Genomic DNA, 25,347 nt, shown 5'->3' on the forward strand with positions numbered 1-25,347 from the left:
TTAATGTCTATTATAAATATTCCAACATTATAGTCTAATTTTTGGGCTTGAGTAACATTTAATATGTTACCCAAGTATATATATTTACATAATTATGTGGGATATAGAAATTACCATTTGGCACTCAAAATGGCCAAATTTTGAAAAGTGAAATGTGATTCTGAAAATAAATTTTATTTCTGTCTTGGGAAATCATATGTTTCCAGCTGAAGACCTCCCTCATTATGCTCCAGAGAACCTTTGATCTCTTGAATAAGAACGAGACTGGTGTTGCTGTTGAGAGCTAGCAGTCTCAGGGCCTAAAACTCCCATGAACTGAGACAATGAATGAAGAGATTTGTAAATAATCCAGAGGAGAAGGATTTCACTTGTCACAGCAATATCTGCATTAAGTTATTTTTCCCTCATTGGTTTATTGTATGTCCAATAAAAAGGATATTTTGAGTATTTATTTAATGATTATGGTCACCTTTGACATTGAGAATATATCCTTTTGTTTCTTTCACATATTTCAAAGCTGTGAATTTGTAGGATGAACAGGTAGAACTACTGTACTATTGAATTTCTGTGATTTATATAAATAATGCAAAGCACTTTAAATTGGGGCCCATTACTTTCTCTAGTGCAGGTTGGGTTTTTAGGTTAAATTCAGATGTCATCACGGATTGAACAGCTAATGTTAAGTAATGTGTTTTTCCATCAGAGTTACCTGTCTCATGAATGCAACATCAGGAAAAAACTCTTTTTTCTTTGTGTTAAAGGAAAAGTATAGGTTCTTTTCATGAGTTATTTCTAAGTTTATTTATAATTCTTCCATTATTCACTGTGGAAGTTCAGTAGTTAAATCCTTTTGGGTTTGAGCCTGAGTGGAAATGTTTCCAAAGATCTGGCCAGTTCATCTGATGTGGCTAGTAACTCTTAAAGAAATATTTTCTTTTTATAAAAAATGGCTGTCAGAAGTGACATGGCTTTTTGTGTGAATAATGGCAGAACAATCTTTCAGGCAGACTGAGTAGGAAAGTAGATTAGCAGAAAAAAAAAATGAAGATTCCTGTTCCCCGTCTTAAAAGCTAGAACACTCTGCTGTTAAAATCTAGGCATTTACTGATGGATAAGGAAGACTTGAACTGAGAGCTTAGCTTTATTTTAGTAGCTCTCCCCAACTGATGGAAGTGAACCAACTGATTGTTAATAATTTCAGGCATTATTTTTCAGTGACCATATAGGTCATCATTCTTTTTATGTACATAGGTGTTTTGTTTTAGCAGATAAGATACAAGCTAGACAAGTCTTGGCTCCTTCATTTAGACCTTCTTTCTCAATGTATGTAGGCATTCTTATACAAGTGTGCTGTCCTTATGAACAGAAAAAAAAACCCCAAAAGTTTCTTCAGGAGTTACTATATTGAAATAGAAAGCTGGGGGGGGGGAAGGAAGGAGCTCTGTGTTTTTACCCCAGAATGCTAGAAAAACATTGGATGAGAATTTTCTTTCATAAATTCTTATTCCAGTTGACGAGCTGTAGGTTTGAGTTAAACCTTTCCTAATATTTCCAGTCATAGAAACCCCATAGGATTATTACAGCCTTTCCTTAAGAGTCCAGTAAAGAATAGAAATACTGATTGTAGGGTTGTAGTACGTTGATTCTGACTTCCATCTCCACAAGTAGTGTCTGAGTACCTGTAGTGAGGAGTTCCCTGAGGGGCTGGGGGTGAGGCTATAAACAGCAATTATGGAATTTTAAAATGAGAACTCAATGTTCAGTCATGTTTGTTATGGGTACAAGAAGGGTAAATAACAAACTAAACACTTTCTGTGGTGATTCTTAAACCATAGAGATTGTCCTTACAATATACCTCAAACCAAATGATAAATGATAAATTCAGACTAAATGTTTATGTACAAGTTATGAAATTTCTAAGAAAATTTGAACTTGTCATGTAAATTAACTATCAATAAAACACTTAAAATTCTTGTATTTTATCTCTTGTGCTTTATTTTTTTGCCTCCTGTGTAAAAAAAAAAATCCATAAAAGCTGCCCCAAAAATCCCCAAAACATACATCTGTATGACACTAATGGTCAATTTTCAAAGTTCTTATTCATCAGTATTCACTCAGTATCACGTGGAAGTTTTTAAAAGACATTTTGTTAGTATATCATAGTCATTTTTGGGGGGAAAAACTCCCACAAATTGAATCCTACTGTGTAGCAAAGATAACCAGTGAAACAAGAATACCCAATATGGTCACTGCATCTGGCAGTGATTATAAAGTTCTTCCTGTTTGAATTCTCAGTTCTTTAGGACTGTGATCCATTTTTCATTTACTGAATTTGGCTGCTGCTTTTTTTCTTTTTTTCTTTTGAAAAATTTTTTGCATAATTAAACCAAACTTAAGGCATCTTCTTCAAGAAAGATTCAATTCAAATGGATGTAGGGTGGGGTTCATAATCCTCTTCTGCAGCCTGGGATCTATTCCCCACTCGCAATTCTGGTCTAGCCCTGGGAGAGGACTGCATGACAAGGGAAGGCAAAGAATAAATGGGTTAACAACCTCCCTTTACTCTTCCAGTCCTCTTCTGTCCCACCACAGCCAGTTTTCAAAGTCCTGTTAGGAGGCTCCTGAAAGAATGAAGGCCAAAGGGTTAAATTAGGGTGGTGGTGGGTTAATAGAAAGAAGGGGTCAGACCTAGTGTGTTTTAGGGGGTCAACATCAAAGATGACTGGAATTCCAAACATGGGCAATTTGGAAAATGCTGCTATTAACATAAAGAAGGAAGAAGGGAATGAGTTGTCATATATGAGGCTCAGCTATAAAGTGCTATCTCAGGAAACCTTCCCTCAAGCTCTGTAGACTGGAGTGATTATGTCTCCCTCATCAAATTTCTCCTAATGCATTTAGCATTACAGCAACAGAGAGGGAAGCTCTTTATTTTACAGTTGAGAAAATGTGTACAATTTTTACTCTAGTCCTGTGTATATGCCAAAAAGCATTATTACTACCTTTTTTAGTCCACTTTTGTTTTTTTAAATATAGGGTTTAAGTGAAAAATGAAAGGTGGTGAGATGCACAGAAAGGAACCTTTCATAATAAAAACTTCTCAAAAATAACTTACAGTGCTTGCTTCTGTCAGACTACTGTGGGCCAAGGAAGTAGAAAGGGGGTGAGAATGTGGAGGGATCGGAGAAAGTAAAAGGTGTAGTGGTGAGGAGGCAGGCGCTCGTAGCCCGAGTAGGTGTCCCCGGAGTTTTCCCACTAACCTTGAATTTTCATCTGTGGATTCCCATAAGTGCTCTATTACCCCCAACCACCAGGAATACCGGCACTGTCACAGGCTAGGAGAAATAGCACCAGTGGGTTAGACCTGCGGAGCCCCCGGTCCCCCGTCTGGCAAGAGAAGGGGAAGACGGGGTCGGGGGGAATCGGGAGGGAGGGAGTGTACCCTCTTGATAACACCTAGTACGGGGGAGATGCGTTCCTGGCTATAACCACGAGCTCATTTTCACACAGAAACATTAAACACGGTGGTGAGGGTTCATAGCCTTTTAGTATAGTCCAGCATTTTAGGTACATTAATCATTAAATAAGCTTTTGTAGGTTGGTCTGGGAGCTAATCATTATAAAAAAATTTAGGGAGTGTCGCCGGGAGAGTGAATTGGAACACGATCCCATATGTGTGTGCATGTATGCGTGTGTGCGCGTATGTGCAAATTAAGGTTTAGTTTTTCGTTTTTCGTCCTCTACCCAAAACTATCTAGGCTTATGGAATTAGATAAACGACGAACCCTTAATAGGTTACTAAGAGAATGGGAGGAATACATCTTAACATTTTGTGATTGAAAGCAGAAAAGGTACGCACTTAGGTCTCACAAGTCCCGAGGGTCAATCAATAAACATTTATGAAAGCGCCTACTATGTGCCAGAGTTGGGGATACAAAAAAAAAAGCAGCAAAGGACAGTGCCTGTCGTCTAGGAGCCTCTGGCAGGGACATTGATCATCTGTGATCCATAGATCCGACCTGGTGTGGAAGTTCGTGTTTATGACATAAGGCTGCCCAGCTGTTTAACGGGATTTCCTTTCCTACAAAATCGGAAACACTTCGTGCCGGAGGAAGCTGGGTTCAGTTCTTCCCTTCACCTTGAACAGCTTCAAGGCATCCTGCACACTTTCTAAAATCCTGCGCCCGGGGATGCCCCTGGCAGCACTGCTTGGGACCCCTACCTCCCTTACCCCAGTCTGCTCTCTTCCTCTTCGCCCCACCCCTTCCCTAGGCCCCTCTGCCCCTACCAGCGGAGGCTAGACGTGGAAAGCTCCTTTGGCGTCCGCTGGACGGGGAGGGGTCTGCAGCCTGCTCCGGCTCGGGGTCTGGGGAAACCTCGCACGTGGGCTTCCGCAAGGCGGGGAAAGGGGGGGGATTCCCGACGTCAGGGGGCGGGGCACCCGGAAGCTCCGAGGGACGCGGAGGAGACAGCGGGGGCGGGGGCGCCGGCTGGGGCCGGGCTGGAGGAGGAGGAGGAGGCGGCGGCGGCAAAGTCCCGGGCAAACGTCGGAAGCCGCCGCCGCCGCCCGAGGGCTGTGCTCGAGCTTGAGTGTGAACCTGGGCCGGGCGGGAGCCGCCTGTGGCTGCCAGGTGAGCGGCGGCGGCGGCGGCGGCGGGGCACCGGCTCCGGGGCTGCAGCCTCCGCGGGTCCGCACCGGGGGGAGCCTGGAGGAGCTTGGAGGAGCCCGCGCCGCCGCCTCCTCGTCCTGTGTTCTCTCCGGGAAGGTAACTATAACTCAGCGCCCAAGGTCAAGGGCGGATCGGGGCGGGGCCGCAGACCGGAGAGCCCGGGTTTGCGGGGGAGGTCTATCCCAGATTGCACCCCCACCCCTCTACTCCCTGTACCCCCACGCGCCGTGGACCCGCACGGCTTAGACCGAGGTTCGAATCGTGATGTGCTCTGGCACAGTATGTATGACCTTGGGCAAGTCACCGCCCCTTTTCTGAACCTCACTTTTATCCTGTGTAAAATCCCCTTCCTCTGGGATGTCGTGAGGATTAAATTCGATAAGGTGTATGAAACCTTCCCTAAGCCTCTCTATAGGAGTGGCAGTCGTTATCGTTTTTCCTTGCACCCAGAGAACCTGCTCTCCTGTAACGTGCCTTTCAAATACGCCCCCTCCGGGCTCGAGCTGAGCGTGGACAAGGTGACCTCCCCTTCCTCTTATCCCCTCCCATTTCTTGAAAAACACGAGTTTCCCCTCTCCGTGGGGTTTCCCGAACCAGGCCGTCACGCCCTTTCGCCCCGCCCACCCCCTTACCTTTCCAGGCTGTCAGGTGTGTTGGGGCTGCTTATGTCTGTGGCTCTCGGCTTCCTCCTCCCCGGCCTGGCTTCTGGGAGCGTGGTCCACTGTCGCCATGGGAACAGTAAGCATCCTTGTACAGGAGGGAGGGGGAGGCTCTGGAGGCAACAGATGAATAGTAAAGGCCTGACAGCCCCTCTCTCTCACCAGGCTTAAAAGAGAACAGTAAATCCTGAAGAAAGTGATTTCCCTCCCCTCCTGTCTGTTGTTTTGGAATATGTTTAGGTGTTGACGACTGTGATCTCTAAAAGTAACAGGAGGGTAGTGATTGTTTTGACTAGAAGGTGTACTCAGTTGCACTCTTTCCTCTTAGAGGGTTCTTCCCCTCATGCTGACAGGGGCTGGTCATGGCACCGAAGGTGAATAGGAAAACTGTAAAGAAAAAGAAAACGGAAGAGCCTGAGTTGGAACCCCTTTGCTGCTGTGAATACATAGATCAAAATGGGGAAAAGAACCATCTGGTTGCTAGTTTTTGTGATTGTCAAGATCTTGATGAAGGTTGTGAAAGGTAAGAGTCAATCCTGCCTTCCCCCCCCCCAATAAATCTGTGCCTTCACCCCTGGGAAGGCCACTCTCTCCCCCAATTCAGATCATTGAGTCTTCTACAGCTTAAAATCCTGGGGCACTGAGGGGTTAAATAACCTGCCCAGAGACCTACCAGCCACACTCAACGCCAGTCTTTCTGATTCAGAGGCCAACTCTATCCATTACATAGTGCTACCTCTCCAGGTTCCTATTGAATCTTTAATATTTTAGCCATCCAAACCTTGAGAATTTGCCCTTGAACCACTTTTTAGATATGAGAGTTTTCCTAGTGTTTTAGCTCCTTATGTCAAATAATGGGTAAATTACCCATTACTTTAATGCATAAATATCTGACTGCATGAGATTAATAGCTAGCACTTGTATACGGTTTGTAAAACACTTTACAGATATTATCTTGTTTGATCCTGACACCAACCCTAGGAGGTAGATGCTATTATCATACCCGTTTGACAGATGAGGAAACTGAGACAGAGGTTAAGTGACTTGCCCAGGGGCACACAACTACTAAGTGTCTCAGGCTGGATTTGAACTCAGATCTTTCTGGCTCCATGTCCAGTGCTCTGTCCATTTTGATACCTTGGAATAGGAATGAGGATGGTAAATTGGTTGTGGCAAAATGAATGCCTGAACAAAAAATGTAAGTAAGCTTCATTTCTTGGTTCAGGTTTGATAGATCTGGCTCTGGCCTTTGAGGAGATTGTTAGGCTCACACATCTACTCTAAGAAACTCACTCTTCAGTAACTTTTTCTCAGAGTTTTCTTTATTGGAGAGGTTAGCCTCAGGATGAATGCATAGCTGTCACACAGAACCCTGTACTCTGCAAACATAATTTTAGTTTTGAAACATGATTTCGGAGGACCAGTGATGAAACTTGCTTTCATTACAGGAAAGGTGGTAGATGCAGAATGAGATACACAAACAATTTTGTATGTGTGTATGTGCTGTCGTTGGGGGAATCTGTTTTTCTTGACTGTGTATTTGTTACAAGAATTTCTTTTCTTTTGTTCAATGGGGTGAGGGTGGTGGGGAGGGAGAGAAAATATTTCTCCATTTAAAAAAATGGCTGGGGTGGGGTGGGGGTGGGAGGGTTTGCTGGGCCTCAGAGAATGTTACATATACTGTCAAATAAAGTTCCTGTATTAGTTTTGCCTAATTGTTTACTTTGTTAGAAGAGATTTCTCACTGAGTGGGAATAATCTGCAAATGTTGGTAAGGTGAAAGGGAAATACGTCAATAAAAGTTAAAAAAAGAAAAAAGAAACCAGATCAAAACTATTGTCATCTGAAGATTTGCTTAAGTGAACTTGAGGCAGGTAGTTAGTTCATTGATAGAGCTCTGGGCCTGAAGTTGAAGTCAGGAAGACCTAAGTTCAAATCTAGCCTCAGACACTTAACTGTGGACAAGTCACTTACTTCTGCTTCGTTTTCCTCATCTGTAAAAAGGAGATAATAACAGCACCTACCTCCCAGGGTTTTTGTGAGGATGAGATAATAATTGTAAGGAGCTTAGCATGGTGCTTGGCACACAGTAGGTGCTTAATTGCTGATTCCCTTCCCCTTCTACCTTAACCCCTGTTTACCTTAGTTTCCTCCACAGTAAAAAGAGTATAATAATAGCAGCTACCCTATTGGAGGATCAAATGAAAGGAGGTGCTTAATAAATGCTTATTCCCTTCGTTCCCCTCAAGTGGGCTGGATGATGTTAGGGTAAGCAAGCAACATTGCAGTGTGTTATAATATTGTATTGCTTTCAATTTTTTGTACTCTAGACCCTGAGATGGAATGTACTATTAAAAAAGGTAACCATTAAAACCATTTAGAAAGAGCTTTGTGTACCCAGAAGTAATAATATGGATGAGGTCCATTCTTCACATAATTATAAATGTTTTAAAATTGCTCCCATGTGGGAGACATAAGGTGAGAAGAGTAGAAATGTTGGAAGCCTATTTTTTCTCTATATAACTCTTGTGAGGTGAAGAAGTCATGTAGCTGCAAATTGCTGAATTGATAGAACCTATGATGATTTGAGGAGAAAAAAATTGGATAGCTGGAGTTCCTAGATACAGTTGATACATTTATGTAGCCATTTTGGACAATTCTTTAAGCTCAATGTGATTGTCTTTTACTATATTCAGATAGGTATCACCTTAGTTCAGGCCCTTATCCTCTCTCCCCTAGGTCATTGTAATAGTTTCTTGTTTGAGATCGGCCTCAATTCTTCCTCCTCTGTAGTCTGTCCTAGACACTGCTCTAGTGAAGTAATTTTCCTAAAGCTGGGAATCGACCATAACACTCCTCTCCTCAGTCAGCTTCAGTCACTCATGTTGTCTGTAGGATCAAATATCAACTCCTCTTTTAGCTTTTAATGCCCCTCAATTTTGCCTTAGCTTATCCTCATCTTTGTAGCTTCATTGAATGAGATCCCCAGCACAATCAAACCAGTTGTCTCTTGGTTCTTCGCCTCACTTCCCATCTCTTTGCATTGGCTCTTTCCCATCCTGGGATTGCCCTCTGTCTTCACCTCTGTCTCCACCTCTGTCTCATAGGTTCTCTCTCCCCTCAAGATACAGTGCAAGCACCACATCTACATGGACCCTTTCCTTATTTTCCCAATTACTAGTGACTCCCTTTTCAAACTACTTAATCTTTAGCCACTTTGTATATCTTTTGGGGTATTTATGTTTAGTCTGTCTTTTCTCTGTAAATTTCATATATATATATATATTATATATAATATGCATAATATATATATAATTATCTATTTTAAAATATTAAACTATTAATTTAACCTATTAAAGACAATTAATAGAAGTCTGTTTTCTCTCCCTACCCCTTTACCCCATTAAAGGAAAAAAAAAACCCACAACAGATTTCTTATAATAAGTATGTATAGTCAAATATTAGCTATTTGTGAGTAGGAATTGTTTCATTCACTGTATTTGTAGCCTGTCTTAATGTGTCTGGCATATAGTGGGTATTTAATAAATACTCGTTGAATGATATAGTAATTACAATGGCACATGCTTGAAAAGAAACCAACGTTTTTTTTTTTAATGCTACTGTTGAGAGGTGGTTTAACATAGGTACTGGGTAGTTGAGGGTTCAAAATCTGTATTAAATAATGTAAGTAATCAGTAACATTCATTGTTCTTTTGCCCTACTTAGGTTTAGTGACTTGAGACAATGCTTGTCTGATAGCCTGAAAGCTCCACTTTGTAGTTACTATACCAATTTCTTTAGGTCTTCTGCCTGAATATTGACTTTCCCTTGACTGAAAGCTCTTTGACAGCAGGGACTTCTTTTTTAGACAGCTTTCCTGGTCTCAAGCTTTGTTCTGCCTTGTGACATTCCCCCCTCCCCCCCCGATTTCATCTCTGTAGGGGAGATCTCCCTGGTGAAAAAACTTTGCCAATGGAGACTAGAGACTCTTATAGAACTGAAAGCTGTATGATCTGCCTGGGTCACACATTCTGGGGCCATATTATGTCAGAAGATGGCCCTGAAGCTAGGAAATTCCAGCTCCTAAGCTGCCTCTCATCAACTACGATAAACCACCTCTCACTTTGCCCATAGCCAGTGCTTAAGAAATATTTATTGTTCTTTCTTTTCTTCTTCTGTCTTGGAGAGCTCTTTTCTTTCTGCAGTGTGTCATATATCTTATGTTGAGAACTCCCAAGTTCATGTCTTCCAGCTCTCTCTGAGCTTTAGTCCTACAGTTGCAGCTGCCTAATGTAAAATTTCATTTAGATATCCTAGACTTAATGTCTAAGCATGTGTTCATTCATCTTTGCAAACTGACTCTCCCTTCCTAAATTTCTTACTTTTTATGCTTCTGACTACTGGCTCTCTCAATCTGTCCTCTCTTCTATCAGCCCTCCCCCCCCTTTTTTCTTTTACCTACTTTTGATGAATTCTATCATTCCCAACACTTTAGAGCCACCTTTAGCTCTTCCTTCCTTCTCTCTCCCTTTGTGTCTACATCTGATCACTCATTACATCTTGTTGGTTCTTCCTTCTTGAAGGCATTACCTCTATCCGTTCTTTCTGTTCCTTTCGGTAGGCCCCATATAACTTCATACCTAAATTGCAAATACTTTCCTACTTGGTATGCCCACTTTAATTTCCTCTAATTTGTCTTTACGTACCTTGTCCAGATTAATCTTAAAGATTTATTATTATTCTTATTCGGTAAAACTCTTAGTGGCCCTCTTTTTATCAGAAAGGTGAGGGACTATGGGACCAGAATATTTATTTATTTTTTAAATATAATTTATTTTTAACATTCATTATTTAAAACTTTTGAGTTCCAAATTTTCTCTCTCCCTTCCTCTGCTCCCTCACCCATTTAAAAGGCAAGCAATATATCAGTTATACATGTGAAATCATTTGGACATATTTCCATATTAGCCATGTTGCTAAGAAAAAAAAGCAAGAAAAATAAAGTGGAAAAATTTATATTTCATTTTGTACTTAGAGTTCACGAGTTCTCTCTTTGGAGATGTATAGCGTTTTTCATCAGGAGTCCTTTGGGAATTGTCTTGATTCACTGTCTTCATCAGAATAGTGAAGTCATTCATAGTTGATCATCGTATGATATTGCTGCTACTGTATACAATGTTCTCCTGGTTCTACTCACTTCACTTTGCATCAGTTCACATGAATCTTTCCAGGATTTTCTGAAACCATCCCCCTCATCATTTCTTATACATCAGTAGTATTTCATAACAATCACATACCTCAGCTTATTCAGCCATTTCCCAATTGATGGGCATCCCCTCAGTTTTCAATTCTTTGCCACAAAATGCTTGTTCCCTCCTTTCCCCCTTAATTTTTTGTTGCAAGGGAGGGTTCAGTGTTGGGGACAAGAGGAAGAGAGTGAAGATAAATATGTCAATATTGTAAACTCCTTGATGGCAGAGATAGTTTAATTTTGTCTTTCTGTCTCCAGTGCTTAGAACACAGTAAGTGCTTAATAAATCTTACCCTTTCCTACAAAAGCAGAAATAAGTAGATAAATAACCAGCATTTGTATGATGATTTTAGATTAGCAGAGTGCTTTACAAATGTTATCTCATTTAATCCTCATGACAGCCCATTTTACAGATGAGGAAACTGAGGCAGATAGGAGTTAAGTAACTTTCCCAGGGTCACTCAGCTACTAAGTGTCTAAGGTCAAATTTGAATTTGAGTCTTCCTGACTTCAGGTCCAATTCTCTATTCATCGTATCACCTAGCTGCCTCTAATTGAGGCATGATGGGAAGAACCCTGAAGTCAGCAGAAGGAGTCAGCAGACAGACTTTGATGCTAACTCACTGTATAATCTTCGATAAGTCCCTTCCTTTTTCTGGGTCTCAGTTTCTACATCTGTAAATGAGGAGCTGAACTAGGAGACTAGATGATCTCCAAGGTCCTTCCCTTGGTAAAGTTCTATAATTATAAGGCCACCTCAGATCTTACCTTTTCTGACAGCTCCAGGATATCACGATCTCTCCTTCCACTGAACATTTGTGGCACTTACCGTCTGCATCATGCATTCAGCAGTTATTTATGTACTGCCTTTTGATGCGTCTTCTGTTGCTCCAAGAGCTAAGCCAGTGATATTGGCGTGTTGGATTTGGCCAAGGAGAGGGAGACTTCTGAATCGACGTCTTGGGGTTATCGTCTTTAGAGATTCTCAACAGTTTCTGAGCCTCTTTGATAATTATGAAATCATAGAATGTCACTGAGGGAAGTAGCCGTTTACCCTAAGTCATATTTCAGTAAGAATCTTATCTAGTACATGCTGACAAGGGTCACGCAGCACTTGCCTGAAGACCTGAGATTTTAAGAGGAGGGACCCACTTCTGGGGCAGCCCCTTTCACTTTTGGGTAACTAGTTGTTAGGAAGTTTTCACCCTCTGTCAAGGTTCTTTGCTGTTTCTACCTCTTGTTCTGGGTTGCTCTCTCTAAGATTGAGCAAAACGAGTCATCCCTCCCTGTTGTTATTGTTATTCAGTCATGTCTGGCCCTTCATGACCCCATTTGAGGTTTTCTTGGCAAAGATGCTGCAGTGGTTTACCATTTCCTTCTCAGGCACACCCTCTTCTGTTGACAGCCCTTCAAAGACTTGAGGATAAGCCTCAGGCCGAATGAATGTCCCTGGTTTTCATGTGTCCTGAACTCAAAATCCTTCACCGTCCTGGTTCTCCCCTAAGCGTTCTCCTCCAGCCTACTGAGGTCCTCCTTAAGAGATAGGGGCAGAGTACAACAGGATTAGCATCTCTCTTCCTGGAAATGATGCTCCTCAGTGTAGTCTCAAATGATATTAGCTTTTTGGGGGGCTGCTGTATAACAGCTGTTGTCTGCTACTGAGCTTCAATCGACTGAAATCCCCAGGTTGTTTTCAGGTGAATGGGTGAGGCAGACTCCTGCATCTCATAATTGTGAGGGTGATTTTATGGAAATAATCTCATTGAAAGCTTTTGTGTTTATATCACAATGGTAAGGCAGTTCAGCAAAAACCATTGATTCGGTGACTGATAGTCTTTGCAGCTAGGTGATACAATTAGTAGAGTGCTGTACTTAGAGTCAGGAAGCCCTAGGTTCAAATCCCACCTCTGACACTAGCTGTGTGGCCTCTGGCAAGTCACTTAACCTCTGCCTCAATTTTTTCACCTGTAAAATGGGAGTAATACCTACCTACCAGGGTGGTTGTGAGGATCTAAGATATTTGTAAAGTGCTTTGCAAAAAAAGTGCCATAAAAAGCCTAGCTATTATTGGAGAGAGCTAGGTGCTGCAGTGGCTGAGTTCTGGACCTGATGTTGAGATACCTGAGTTCAAATCCCACCTCAAACACTCCTGCGTGACCTTGAGCAAGTCACTTAATCTATCTTAGTCTTTCTTATCTGTAAAATGGAGATAATATAAACAATAATACCTGCCTCACAGGATTGTTGCAAGGATCAAATGAGATAAGATAGACTGTGCCTTGCAAACCTTAAAGCTCTTTACATTGTATAAAGGTTGAATGTTATGATGATGGTAATGATGGTGATGCCACATTCTGTCTTTGTAATGTCTCTTCTCTGCCTAGGGGAGGAGAGAGGGAAGGATGTGTCATTATCTGTTCTCCAGGATCATTATTGTTTTTTAATTACTTAGAGTTTGGTTTCTATTTAGTGATTGTTTAATTTACAGCATTATAGTAGTGTACATTTGTCAGCCGAGTTATCATCAAAGGACATTGGATCTGGATCTGGAGTCCGAGGACCTGGGTTCAAATCTCACCTCTTTAGCTTACTGTCCATGTGACTACGGATGACACACTTAATCCATCCTCTCCCCAACTCTGCTTCCCGTGTATCCATCCTATATGATCCTATCTATCCATCAGGTATCTCTCTTTTGCTCCAGTCCCACGTCTTTGACTCCCTGTCGGTCCTTTCTGCCTTGATGATCCATAGGCATCTCAAACTCAACGTGTCCAAAACAGCCCATTATCTTTCCCCCTAAATAGACTGTTCCTACTAACTTCCTTATTTCTGTCATGGCCTCCACCATTCTCCCAGTTACCAAAGTTTGCAGCCTCCAAGTAATTGAATTTCTCTTCTCCCTCATTCCCCCATGTCTTCACTTGGCATAGTTGACAAGTATCATTGATTCTGTCTCTACCTCATGTCTCAAATCTATCCTCTTCACTCGTTTGGAAGCTGCCCTGATTTAGACTATTTTTTCACTTGAGCACCTGGCTCACCATCTTCCTTTCCTCTCCAGCTACCCTAATACCTGGAAACTTCAGCTTCCATCTGCTTCTTCAGACTCTTTAAATTCCTTATATCCCATGACATAACCCTTTTCCCCACGTCAACTACTTGTAGGGTTGGTCACACATTTGGATCCCACCATTATTCAATAAATGTTCCACTTCCCTAATTAAAAACTGACATTTCTCTTTTATCTGACCATAATATCCTAACGTTTTATCTCTCCCTATGCCTGGACTCTCCTTCACCTTCATCAAGAGCCTCAGTTCTCCCACAACTCAGTACTTACATCACGTCATTACCTCTGCTATCAAATCACTTCCCTTTCCTGTCAATCATGACTCCTACTCCTTCTCATTCTTCTTTGTTGGCTTGTCATTGAGATCATGCCCCTTAACTATGGATGTACCCAAGGTTCTGACCTAGGCCCCCTGCCTTCCTCTGCCTGCCTTTGTATCTCTGTTTCTCAACAGCCATGTGTTATCCTGGTCTACTCACTTTCCCTTACCCCACATATCGAGTCCATTGCCAAATCTAGTTAGTTCTACTTTCCCAACATCTCTCACATTAGACCTGTTCTCTCCACCTTTGTTCAGGCCATTCATTATCACTCACCTAGGTTATTGGAGCAGCCTTCTAATTAGTTTCCCTGTCTCTAGTCTGCAGATTAACTGCCAAAAGTAATTTTCCTTAAGCTAAGCTATGACCCATATTCAGTTTTCTCCACTGATTCCCTGTTGCCTCCAGGATCAAGTATAAATGTTGTGACTTAGCTTTTAAAGCCCTTTACGACCTTGCCCCAACCTTATTTCAATCTTCATCATTATTTCCCCTCCAGTACTCTACCATCCAACCAAACTGGCCTTGTCTCCGCTCCTCATACTTAACACCCCATCTCCTATCTCCATGCTCTTGCCCTGGCTGTCCCTCATACCTGAAATGACATCCTTGCCTCATAGAATCTCACTCACTCCTCCATGAAGCCTTTTCTGATTCCCCCAGTTAGTGGACCCCCACCTCATTACTTTGTATTTCCTTATCTATGTATGTATTTCACCCCCCACTAAAAGTCCCTTCTATAAGGGGATGATTTTTTTTTCATGTTTCTCTAGTACCTAACTCATTGCCTCTAATTCAGTAAGTGCTTAATAAATAGTAGTTTAAATTATTATTTAGCTTTCCATGTATTTTGTCTGTCTAGGCTTTGATGCTTTAAAACTTCACTAAGACTTTTGGATCACCCGGTATATGATTGTAGATCTCTTATGTTACCTAGTTGTATACTTTATACACAGCAAACATTCAGTAAATATTTGTTCCATTTGTTAACTAGAAAAATAGCTTTTATTTTTTATAGGTTTTGCAAACATTTTCCCTTCAACAAAAATAAATGCTACCTGAACTAAAAAATTGTTAGCAGTGTTGTGTCATAGGTTTGTTGTAGTTTCTAGTCTTTTCACACCTTACTCCCTTTTCCCTCTGGTCCCTCATTTTTCTGCCATTCTTCTTGTTCTTTGGACAAGACACTCCCTCTCTGGAATCCCTCATACTTGGAATTCTTTCCCACCTCCTGACTTTCCTGGCTTCCTTCAAGACCCAGCTAAAATCCCACCCTTTACAAGAAGATTTCCCCAATCCCCCTTTATTCTAGTGCCTTCCAATGTATCCTGTCTGTATATTGTTTATACTTGGTTGTTTATGTGGTCTCCTCTTTTATAGACTGTGAGCTTCTCCAGAGCAGGGATTGTCTTTTTTGCCTTTCTTTGTATCCCCAGAGCTTACCTGTCATATAGTAGGCGCTTAATAAATGTTTTTTGACTGTCATAGTAGGTATTTAATAAATGCTTGTTGGCTTGACTTGGCCTTCAGTTTTTTGTGTTTTTTTTTTTTGAGAGGATGCATGTGCTTTTTCCTAACAGGTGGATTACATGTAAATCCTTGCACCCAGAGACTTTTGAGAGAATCATGGACACAATCTCGGATCGTTTCCGAATTCCCTGGCTTAGGGGAGCCAAAAAGGTCAACATTACCATTATCCCACCACTTATCCTCCTGCCACTTTTTCTCCATGTAGCTTCTTGGCATCTTCTGTTGGGCATTATCATCTTGACCTCCCTTCCTGCCCTGGCATTGGGGTATTACTACCTCACCCACAAGAGGAAAGACCGGACCCTGTTTTTTCTGAGCTTGGGGCTGTTCTCTTTGGGCTACATGTACTATGTGTTCCTTAAAGAAGTGGCCCCCAAAGGCCGGGTGGGACACGGGCAGCTGGTTATTCTCACTTGTGGATTATTTCTGATACTCATAGCCCTAGGTCAAGCCAAGAAGAATCCTGGCTACCTCAAAAATCCACTACAAAATGGCAGCCTTCCAAACAACAGCCCAGTTGAGTTATTAAACAGGAAAGGGCAGGAGAAAGTAAAAGGATTTTCTGGAGATTCGCTGGGCAGTGTCAACAACAGAATGGTAAAGGATGACCCTAAGAGCTATTCTAGGACATTAGTTGAGAGCCCCAACAAGGTGAAGGAAGACTGGTGTGCCAAGTGCCAATTGGTGAGACCAGCCCGGGCGTGGCATTGCCGGATATGTGGAGTGTGTGTGAGAAGAATGGATCATCATTGCATCTGGTAAGTTCCAGGAGCCTGGAATGAGGCTTTAAATTAAGCCTTCATAAAATTGAACTAAAATTAAATTAATTTAATCAAAGTTAAATTAAGCTTTAACCTAGAGTTTGTGAACTTTTAAAAAAATTTTTAATAGCAATATAATTGGTTTCCTTTTTTAATCCTATGTTTTATTTTATGCATTTAAAAACATTATTCTCAGTAGGGGTCCAAAGGCTAATTCACCAGATTACCAAAGGGGGTCCATGGAGTACCAAGGGTTAAGAACCCCTGCTTTAAGCTAAAATAGATTGTAAGACTCTCTGAACTACATTTGTTCTTTCCCTTCCTAAGTCTTCAGCTTCCTGCCTTTTACACCTTTCAGATATTTGTAGACTGTTATCATGTTCCCACTTAGTCATCACTGAGCCCTACAGATTTAGCTCTTCAGTCATTCCCCTTCAGTCCTTCCATTCCTCTGATCGTCATTTTAGTGATTCTCCCCAAACCCTCCCCCAATTTGTCAGCAGCCTTCCGAAGAGACCCATGGTTAAATCTACTTTCAAGATTGGATCTGTATTAGGAAGCAAGGGAGTGTGATGCCTTGTGAATATGTAGCCCAAGGTAGCTTCCCTTCCCCGCCCCCCCCCTTCCCCGCTTTTTATTTTTTGCATTTGAACAGGGCCTTTTGTATCAACAGTGCATTAAAACACTTTACTATCCATTTTCTTCACCCCAAGCTTCCTTAATCACTTTGGCTGCTCCATGCTGATTTCAACAGCATCTGATAGAAAGCTGCAAGCTAAAGCTCTTTAGATTTAACACTGATTTGGAGAAAGGGTCCCCTTTTGTACTCCTTAAGTCACCTCTGATTAAACAAGAAGGAAGGCACATGTAACTTTTCAACCTTTTATAAATGGTTGATGTTTCTTGAACAACCTTAGGAGGGATAGATTTGCTGCCTTTTCTAAATACACTTGAATATTAAAAGGTAAACTTATATAAATCTAGATTTATATGAGTTTATCAGGTCTGAATGTTATATACTACTTGCTTATTTCACCATCATACTGCTTAAAAGGTGACATTTTGTATCAAAGAGTAAATTAAGCCTGAATATTGATGTTGGGTTTTTTCCTTCATTGTGAAATAAACTTAAATCTTCCCCAAAAGGCAGGGGTGGGGGTGGGGGCGGAGAAGACCATCGGCATTAATTAATTGTTACTTACTAATTCTAGAACTTGCCTGAATAGCTTGTTTTGCAGAGAGGGCAGGGATGTTATTTTTGGTTTTGTATGTTTTGTATGGTTTGATGCCTAGCACACAGTTGGCCCTTAATAAGTGTTAGTTGATTGATTAATTAATCATTTATTATTATTTATTAATCGTTAATCCCTTAATCATTCAGGGGAATTTGCATGAGGGTGGGTCTGAGAAATAGCTGTGTTTCTTTCTTCCAAGGTTATTTTGGGGGATATGTATAGGGAGTGCAAGCTCTTGTGTTGCTGGCATTCACCTTCAGGTGGGTCCTTACTTTTAGGGGGCATGTTTTCCCCAGAGAATTTCCAGGTTTTTCTCTCTTGATGCTCTCTCACTGATTATGTACAGGTATAGCACTGTATAGCAGGTGTTCATATATACACAAAGTAGATGTAATTACATGCATATTCTATTTTGGACAGGTGCCCATTTGCAGATGGGCAGATGCCCTCCATATACATTGAAAGGAGCTCTTTTTTATACTTGAATCTGCCTATTTGCAAATGGACAAAAGTGACCGGCACAAATAGGCTTCACTATAAATGACATGTAAATATTTTTCAAGATTATCCTTCTCAGATTATGTAATCTTTTTATTGCCAAGTTTTAAGTCCTGTTTTCCATTCTTGTCTTTGTTCCTGAACCTTTCTGGGTCTGTTATATTTCTTCCTTTACTGGTGTTAAAAGCACCTTTTAATTTAGTTATTTGCACATATTCATTAAGGTGATGTTTATTTTCCCTTCCTTATGATGTTAATAATGTTAAAATTATAGACAGGTTTGGGAGCTATGTTCTACTTCTTACTTGAACTAATGGCATGAATAATGGTAACAGATCCTTATTTACAGCATGTTTTGCCCCTGTGACCCAGACAGTCCCCTTAGGTTCTAAAATCTGCATTGCTGTTTGTGATAAGTGAGTTATCTGTATAGTTTTTTTTTTTAAAAATAATGGTTTCCCCCCCCCCCCACCTCTTTTGAGGATCAATAGCTGTGTTGGAGAATCCAATCATCAAGCATTCATCCTTGCACTGTCAATCTTCTTAGTCACCTCTGTGTATGGGATCACACTGGCCTTGGACACCATCTGTAGAGACAGGAGCATCTTCATAGCTCTTTTCTACTGCCCAGGAGTTTATGCAAACTACAGGTGAGAAATGGGTTCAAGGGGAGAGACTATGGGAAGGGGGAAGGGTTTGTGTCCTTTAAGGGGACAAAAGAATGCCTTTGGAGTTAGGACCTCTTGTGTAATACAGTCAAAAATCCATCTGATTTGGTCATTTGACATAGGGAGCCACTAGGAATGGCAATAATGGTAACTAACGTAGTACTTTAAAAGTTTTTCAAAGTCTCTGTCTCTCTTTTTCTTTCCCTCTCTTTCTTCTTCCCTCTCTCTCTTTCTCTTCTTCTTTCTGTCTTCCCCTCTCTCTCTTTTCTCTCATACACACACGTATATACAGACACACATATAATACATATATGTGTATATATATAAAAATAAAAATTTGATCCTCACAACAATCCTATGAGATAATGACTATTATTATTCTCCGTTATGCATATGACGAAACTGAGGCTCAGAGAAATTGAATGACTTACCTAGAATTACATTGACAATAACTAAATGTTTGAGGCAAGATTTGAACCCAGCTCTTCCTGACTCTAAATCCAGCAGTCTACTCATGTATCATGTTATGTGATAATTAAAATGCTAATCAATCACTTTGATGCCTATGTAAAGAGATTGAAACTAAGAGTTTAAATTGTTATGTGTGGAGTAAATACCTTTCAACTCATGCTTTCTAACTAAGCTTCACTTACTACTGTCCTGTTAAGTTCTGGTGGCTCAGTTTCCCATAACTATCTTTCCTTCTTTATAGCCTCATCATACATGTCCTACCTACAAAGATGGGTGTATCCCAAGACCCTGTCCTGGGCCCTTGATACCCCAGGGGTTCAGTGTTATCTTCTCTGTGCAGATGACTCTTGAGGTCTATCTCTCCATCCTCAGTCTCTCTTCCTGTGCTCCAGTGCTGTGTCAGCAATTTCCTGTTGGACATTTCCCATCCAATTGGATGTCCTTCGGGCATCTCACATTCAACCTGTTTGAAACACAAGTCCTCAAGTCATCCCCAAACCATATCTCCTCCTAACTGCTCAGCTTCTCTTGAGGGTACCACCATTTTTCCAGTTACCTCCTTTTGCAAGCTTGGAGTCATTTTCTCAGTTCTTCCCCTTCCATCATACCATATCTAGTCAACTGCCAAGTCTCATGGATTCTCTGTCCCCAACATCTTTAATATCCATCCATTTCTTTTCATTCACATAGTTACTGCCCTTCTTTTTTTTTTTTGAGTCAGTTGGGGTTAAGTGACTTTCCCAGAGTCACACAGCTAGTGAATGTTATGTGTCTGATGCCGGATTTGAACTCAGGTCCTCCTCCAGGGCCGGTACTCTCTCCACTGTGCCACCTAGCTGCCTCTGCTGCCCCTATTCTTGCTCTTTGTAGTGCTTATGTGGACTATTGCAGTATCTTCCTAATTGTTCTCTTCTAATCCATCTTCCCCATAGATAGCTATTGAATATTTCTAAAGCATTGGTCTGACCATGTTAAACACCACCAACCTTCTCCATGCTCCTCTGACACCCTCACTCAAGATGCTGTCGTGGCTCAGTGTTTCCTCTAGGATCAAATGCAAACTACTGTTTTTGATTTAAAGCCCTCAGAGTCTGGTTTCAGCCAAACTTTCCAGGCTTATTATACATTACTCCTCTTCACACATACTAAATTCTAGCCAAACTGTCCTGTTTTGAGAGGAATTATTATTGTACTGTTATGTTAATAACCAACCATTAAATTGGGATCCAGGCTTTTCTCCTCCATTTCCTCATTAAGGCCCAGCTCTTGTTTAAGTCAGTCTCTAAACCACATGACTGGTTGATGAGATTATCCTTAGCCCTCAAGGAACCTGCTCTTCAATCTTGGGAGAGACCCCACCCAGTTAGGAGACCTAGCTTCTGATTAGAGTTTAAATAGAATCCAGTCCGAGTGAGTCCTTCCCTTGGGGAAAGGAGCCCTGTCCTTGTACTCAGCTCATGAAGGAGAAAACCAAGCTGAGTGGTCTGGGTAGAGGTGGATGTCCAGACTGCTGGAGGCTCCTGAGTCTCACAATCAAATCACTTCTCAGCCAGAGCTGAAGACTTTTAGCCCACCTCCTCATTAAATGTTCACCAGTCAGGGTTGATTTTTCACTTGTCAAAGGAATTCCCTTTCAGAAGGATTATTTAAGGCTTTCAGGGTCTCCATTGAGGGTCTTTGGTTACCAAGAGAAACCACTGTCACCAGTGTACTGATTGTTAGCTTATAGCATGTAATATAATATGCCTAATACAATAATAAATCACATAATGATATAATAATATATTAGCAATGAGTTGGTTATTAATTACCCAGAAACTCTGTTTCTTGAGGTTTTTCATTTGTCACAACTTACGACTATTCCTTGCACACAAGAGCCCATCTGCCATATGTGCCCTTACCTGGAATGGACTCCCCTGCTCTCCGCTTTCCTTTAGAATCCCTAGCTTCCTTCAAAGTTTGGCTCAGGCTCTATTCCTTATGTGAAGCCTTTCTTAACTCTTTCCACCCCTTTCTGTAGTGATCCTCTGAAGTTAATCCGTTTTGTGTTTTCTTATACCTACATGTCCTTTCCCTTGATAGAATATACGGGTTTCTTGAGAGCAGACAGTGTTGCATTTTTGTTGTATCTCCTAGCTCAGAGGTTGGCCTACAGTAGGCACTTAATAAATGGTTGTTGATTGATTGATGATTGAAAAGCCTCTGTGGCTTTTCCTTTTTTGCTTTGCTCTCCTGATGCTTCTTGTAATAATGAGGTCCATCTTTTCTAATCTTGATCTTGGGACATCCCAGTGTTCAGTGAGGACTTGATTAAATGTCATGGCAAGCTGAGGTACTCTCAGATCTCTGGATTTGGCTCCTTCCCTACACAGACTGCTAGGGGTTGTTCCTGTTTGTTTTCTTTGTTCTCTATACTCCCACCTTCTTGAGGCTTGTTCAAGTCCAGGTGTTCATTGGTTTCCTAATATTGTCCCCTTTCCCTTCCTCCTCCCCCCTAAAAAAATCATTATCGGTCTTAATTTTCTTTGTTCCTTCTTTTGTCACATCAGCACTGTTATTTGAAGCCATTATTCGGTATGTTGCATGGCAAATTCAGTCATCTTCAAGTTGGTCACATAATGAAAAAAGTTTGGAAATCATGAACTAGACTATCTCAGTCTGCTCCCAGTTCATGGCTTGGATAAGGTTCTTACCTATCTGTGTTCATTTTTTTTGTGTGTGTGTGAAATTATTCAGCAAAGTGGGTATCAAGTTATGCCCAAGTAATGATTCAAGCAAATTTCCATGTGTCTCCAGTAACTTGAAATTTGTAGAATCTGGGCCAGGTTAGTGGAAATTGCTGATTTTTGCCATTTTGTAGCTCTGTGGTAACCTATGTAGTGAAGCATTGCAGGGGAAGAGGAGGGTTGCAGTATTATCGAAAGAGGCAAAGGGCAGCTAGGTGGTACAGTGGATAGAGCACCGGACCTGAAGTCAGGAGGACCTGAGTTCAGATTTGGCAAGTCACTTAATCCTGATTGCCTCCCAAAAAAAAGGAAGTGACTTTGAATCAGAAAGCCTGTATTCCAGTCCCATTTCTGCCTCAACAAACTGACTTTGGACAGCTTACCTGCTCTCCCTCCTTGTAAAATGAGAAAATGGACAAGTTGGCTCTCTCTGGACATTTTCAGTTCTACTATTCCATGATTGAATTTATTTCTAGCTAATTCTTCATGGATGATGTCTGCATAAATCTCTACTAGCATACCCCTGAAAAGAGTGAATCATATAGAGATCAAACATCCTTTTTCCCATGTCCATGTGATCATTCTTTTTAGGGTGCTTGTATTTGGAAATTTCAAAAAACAAACCTCTTTGGTTAGCAGGGATCTTGAGTTCATCTTTCCAACTCTTATGTGAGCAAATGTCCCTTCCTCAACATCCTTGACCAGTTGTCATCCAGGCTATGTTGTAGAACTTCCTGTTATTGGGAATTTACTAGGCGGTCCACCCCTTTTGGACATCTCTCATTGTTAAATTTTTTTTACTTATACTTAACTAAATGTAAATTCTTTTTGTTTTTACCCATTCCCACCCCTATTCTGCCCTAAAGGAACAAGCAAAACAAGCCTAATCCCTTTTCTGGGTAACCAGGCTCAAAAAATTTGAAGATGGTTATTGTGCTCCCAGGTCTTCTCTTTTCTAGACTGAACATCCCCAGATCCTTTGACTGATCCAGTTAATCACCCTCATTCTACATACCTTACTTCTGTTAATGAGTCCTAAGAGGACTACGGGGGAGCTAGGTGGCGCAGTGGATGGAGAACTGGGCTTGGAATCAGGAAGACTCATCTTCATGAGTTCAAAGCCAGCCTCAGACACTTACTAGCTGTGTGACCCTGGGCAAGTCACTTAACTCTGTTTGCCTCAGTTTCCTCATCTGTAAAATGAGCTGGAGAAAGAAATGGCAAACTACTCCAGTATCTCTGCCAGGAAAACCCCAAATAGGGTTGTGAAGAGTCAGATACAACTGAAATGACTAAACAACAACAACAGCAACCAAGCGGACCACGTTTTGCTATTGACTCATATTGATTTTTCAGTACAGATCTTACCTAGCTCCATCTCTGCCATCTTATACTAGTACGGTTGTGTTTGCTTTTTTAAACTCAACTTTATGACTTAACACTTATCCCTATTTAAATTTTATAATATTTGACGTGACCCATTATTTCAGTCTATTACAGTCTTTTCAGATCTTGATTCTGTCATTCATCATATTAGTCATTCCTCATAACCACAGGTTGTCCATAAATTTGGTCCGCATGCCATCCCTGCCTCCATCCAAGTCACTGGTAAAAATGTTGGAAACAGCAGAATCCTTTCAATGTCCTTGCATATCTTATAGGTAAATATAGGGCTTCTGTGTCTTACCTATGGATAGTCAGCGTCATAGTAAGCAAAAATAAGATAATAGATATTTAATTAATGATGTTGGCTGGATGGATTTATTCCCAGGTTTCCTTTCTGCAGTGTGCCTGAGTATACAGCAGTGCCATAGTAAAGTCACCAAATATTTATTAAGCATCAGGCATTGTGCCAAGCACTGGTGATGCAAAGAATGGCAGCCTTCAAGGAGTTCATGGTCTAATGGGGGAAACAGCATACAAACAACTAGGTGCAAACAAGACATGTGTATACGATAAATTGGAAATAATCCCAGAGGGAAGACACTAGCTTTAAGGGGGACGGGGAAAGGTGTGGAAGGTAGAATTTTAGCTGGGACTTGAAGGAAGCCAGAGGAGCCTAGAGATGGAGATCTGGAGGGAGAGAATTCCAGCCAGTGTCTTAGCTTCCTTATCTGTGAAATGGGTTATAATGTTTCCTGCTTGATTTTGGAATTCCCCGGTGAAGAATGCCAAATACATCATTAGAATGGTAAGGATTATCCTAATTTGTGGGAAACAACAGTACTAAATGTTGTTCTTTTTCTTCGACCAGCTCTGCTCTCTCCTTTACCTGTGTATGGTACTCTGTGATCATAACAGCAGGCATGGCCTATATTTTCCTGATCCAACTGATAAACATCAGTTACAATGTGACTGAGAGGGAGGTTCAGCAGGCCCTTCGAGAGAAGACTGGGCGCCGGCTCCTATGTGGGCTGATCGTGGACACGGGCCAGTATAACCGGGGCTTCCTACGGAACTGGCATCAGTTTGCAAGCCTGGGCGCACGCACACTCCACCCCCCTGCAGAGGACATTGTCTGAAATGCCTTCTGTGCTGATCTCGGCAGGGGACTGTGCCTCGGGGATCGCACTTCCATTTAACCCTTTGGTGTCCTTTGCAGGCTTCTCATTCTAACACCAATTTCTTAAAAGGCACTACAAGGCCGAGCTCAGGTTTTTGAGACTGTAACAGAAAGAAGCTAACTATCTTCCCGACCTCACAGTTTAGAGATTTTTGTATTCAAATAGTGAAAGTAGAGCCATTCATTTCTGAACACCTCCCTAATGAATTCATCACCGGGAGCTGAAAAGGATAGAGATTGAGAAGTGCAGACTGACAAGAGAAGTAATTTTTCACTCGGTAAAATGAAAACTGCTTCACAATCCGGGAGTGATGGATTTGAAAAATCTAAGGGGTGGGTGGGTGGAGGATGCTTTTATATAATGAATATGCAAGTATTTATTTGCATAGGCACAATGAAGTTAAGAAGTGACCACTGGTTTTCACATTTCTGGGTGGAAAGTGATTTGCAAATGTATCTCCTGGTATTCCAGATAGCACAGTTTTCTAAGGATAATTATATGGTAATTGTCACTTTATAAAGTACAAGGTATTAAGAAGCAGAGTAGAAACTTAGATGAACCAGTAGCCTAATCTAATGCTACACATCTAATCGTGAAGGAAGGACAATCAAATATAATTATAAAGACAATTGTTACAGTCAATATTGTGTATAGCAGTAATTTTTAAGTCTAGATGCAGAACCTTGTGTGAGTGTGTATATGTGTGTGTGTGTGTGTGTGTGTGTGTGTGTCTGTGAGGGTATGTATATTTTTCTACCTAAGGATGTATCTATTCAATATAAGTAATACCAGTAGGAATTCACGTTTTCCATGGTTCACCTGGTAAGGTGTTGGTATAAGATTGTGATGATTTCCACAAAAGGAGAATCACTTCTGCCTTTGTGGGAGTGACTAATACCAAGGGCTTAATTTTTTTTTTCC

General features: G+C 41.3%; 2 protein-coding genes across 5 annotated transcripts in view; both read left to right on the forward strand.

The window, feature by feature from the left end:
- GRAMD1C (GRAM domain containing 1C) overlaps positions 1-1,982 on the forward strand; it is a 136,334-nt gene extending 134,352 nt beyond the window's left edge. For both annotated transcript variants that reach the window (XM_078146710.1, XM_021007142.2), the window contains one exon: positions 207-1,982. In XM_078146710.1, the coding sequence (XP_078002836.1) occupies positions 207-287 (81 nt within the window). In that variant the 3' untranslated portion in view covers positions 288-1,982. The remainder of the gene's footprint in view (positions 1-206) is intronic.
- Positions 1,983-4,546: 2,564 nt separating this feature from the next.
- On the forward strand, positions 4,547-25,068 carry ZDHHC23 (zDHHC palmitoyltransferase 23). Of its 3 annotated transcripts, none has more exons than XM_021007147.2 (5): positions 4,547-4,766; positions 5,658-5,852; positions 15,554-16,261; positions 18,480-18,647; positions 24,117-25,068. In XM_021007147.2, the coding sequence occupies exons 2-5, from the start codon at positions 5,692-5,694 to the stop codon at positions 24,382-24,384; spliced, it is 1,305 nt and encodes a 434-aa protein (XP_020862806.1). In that variant the 5' UTR covers positions 4,547-4,766; positions 5,658-5,691; the 3' UTR covers positions 24,385-25,068. The 3 variants fall into 3 exon arrangements, with proteins under 3 accessions (XP_020862806.1, XP_078002837.1, XP_020862808.1); XM_078146711.1 differs by having other exon boundaries at positions 18,489-18,647; XM_021007149.2 differs by having other exon boundaries at positions 5,683-5,852.
- Positions 25,069-25,347: the final 279 nt, after the last annotated feature.

The sequence above is a fragment of the Phascolarctos cinereus genome, unplaced genomic scaffold, assembly GCF_003287225.1.
Source record: "Phascolarctos cinereus isolate Bilbo 61053 unplaced genomic scaffold, phaCin_HiC Scaffold_726;HRSCAF=1367, whole genome shotgun sequence".
NCBI classification, from domain to species: domain Eukaryota; kingdom Metazoa; phylum Chordata; class Mammalia; order Diprotodontia; family Phascolarctidae; genus Phascolarctos; species Phascolarctos cinereus.

Coding starts and splice junctions, on each gene's coding strand:
- ZDHHC23 (XM_021007147.2), top strand. CDS start 5,692: ATGGCACCGAAGGTGAATAGGAAAACTGTAAAGAAAAAGAAAACGGAA. Junction 5,853..15,553: donor CTTGATGAAGGTTGTGAAAG/GTAAGAGTCAAT, acceptor TTTTCCTAACAG/GTGGATTACATGTAAATCCT. Junction 16,262..18,479: donor ATGGATCATCATTGCATCTG/GTAAGTTCCAGG, acceptor ACCTCTTTTGAG/GATCAATAGCTGTGTTGGAG.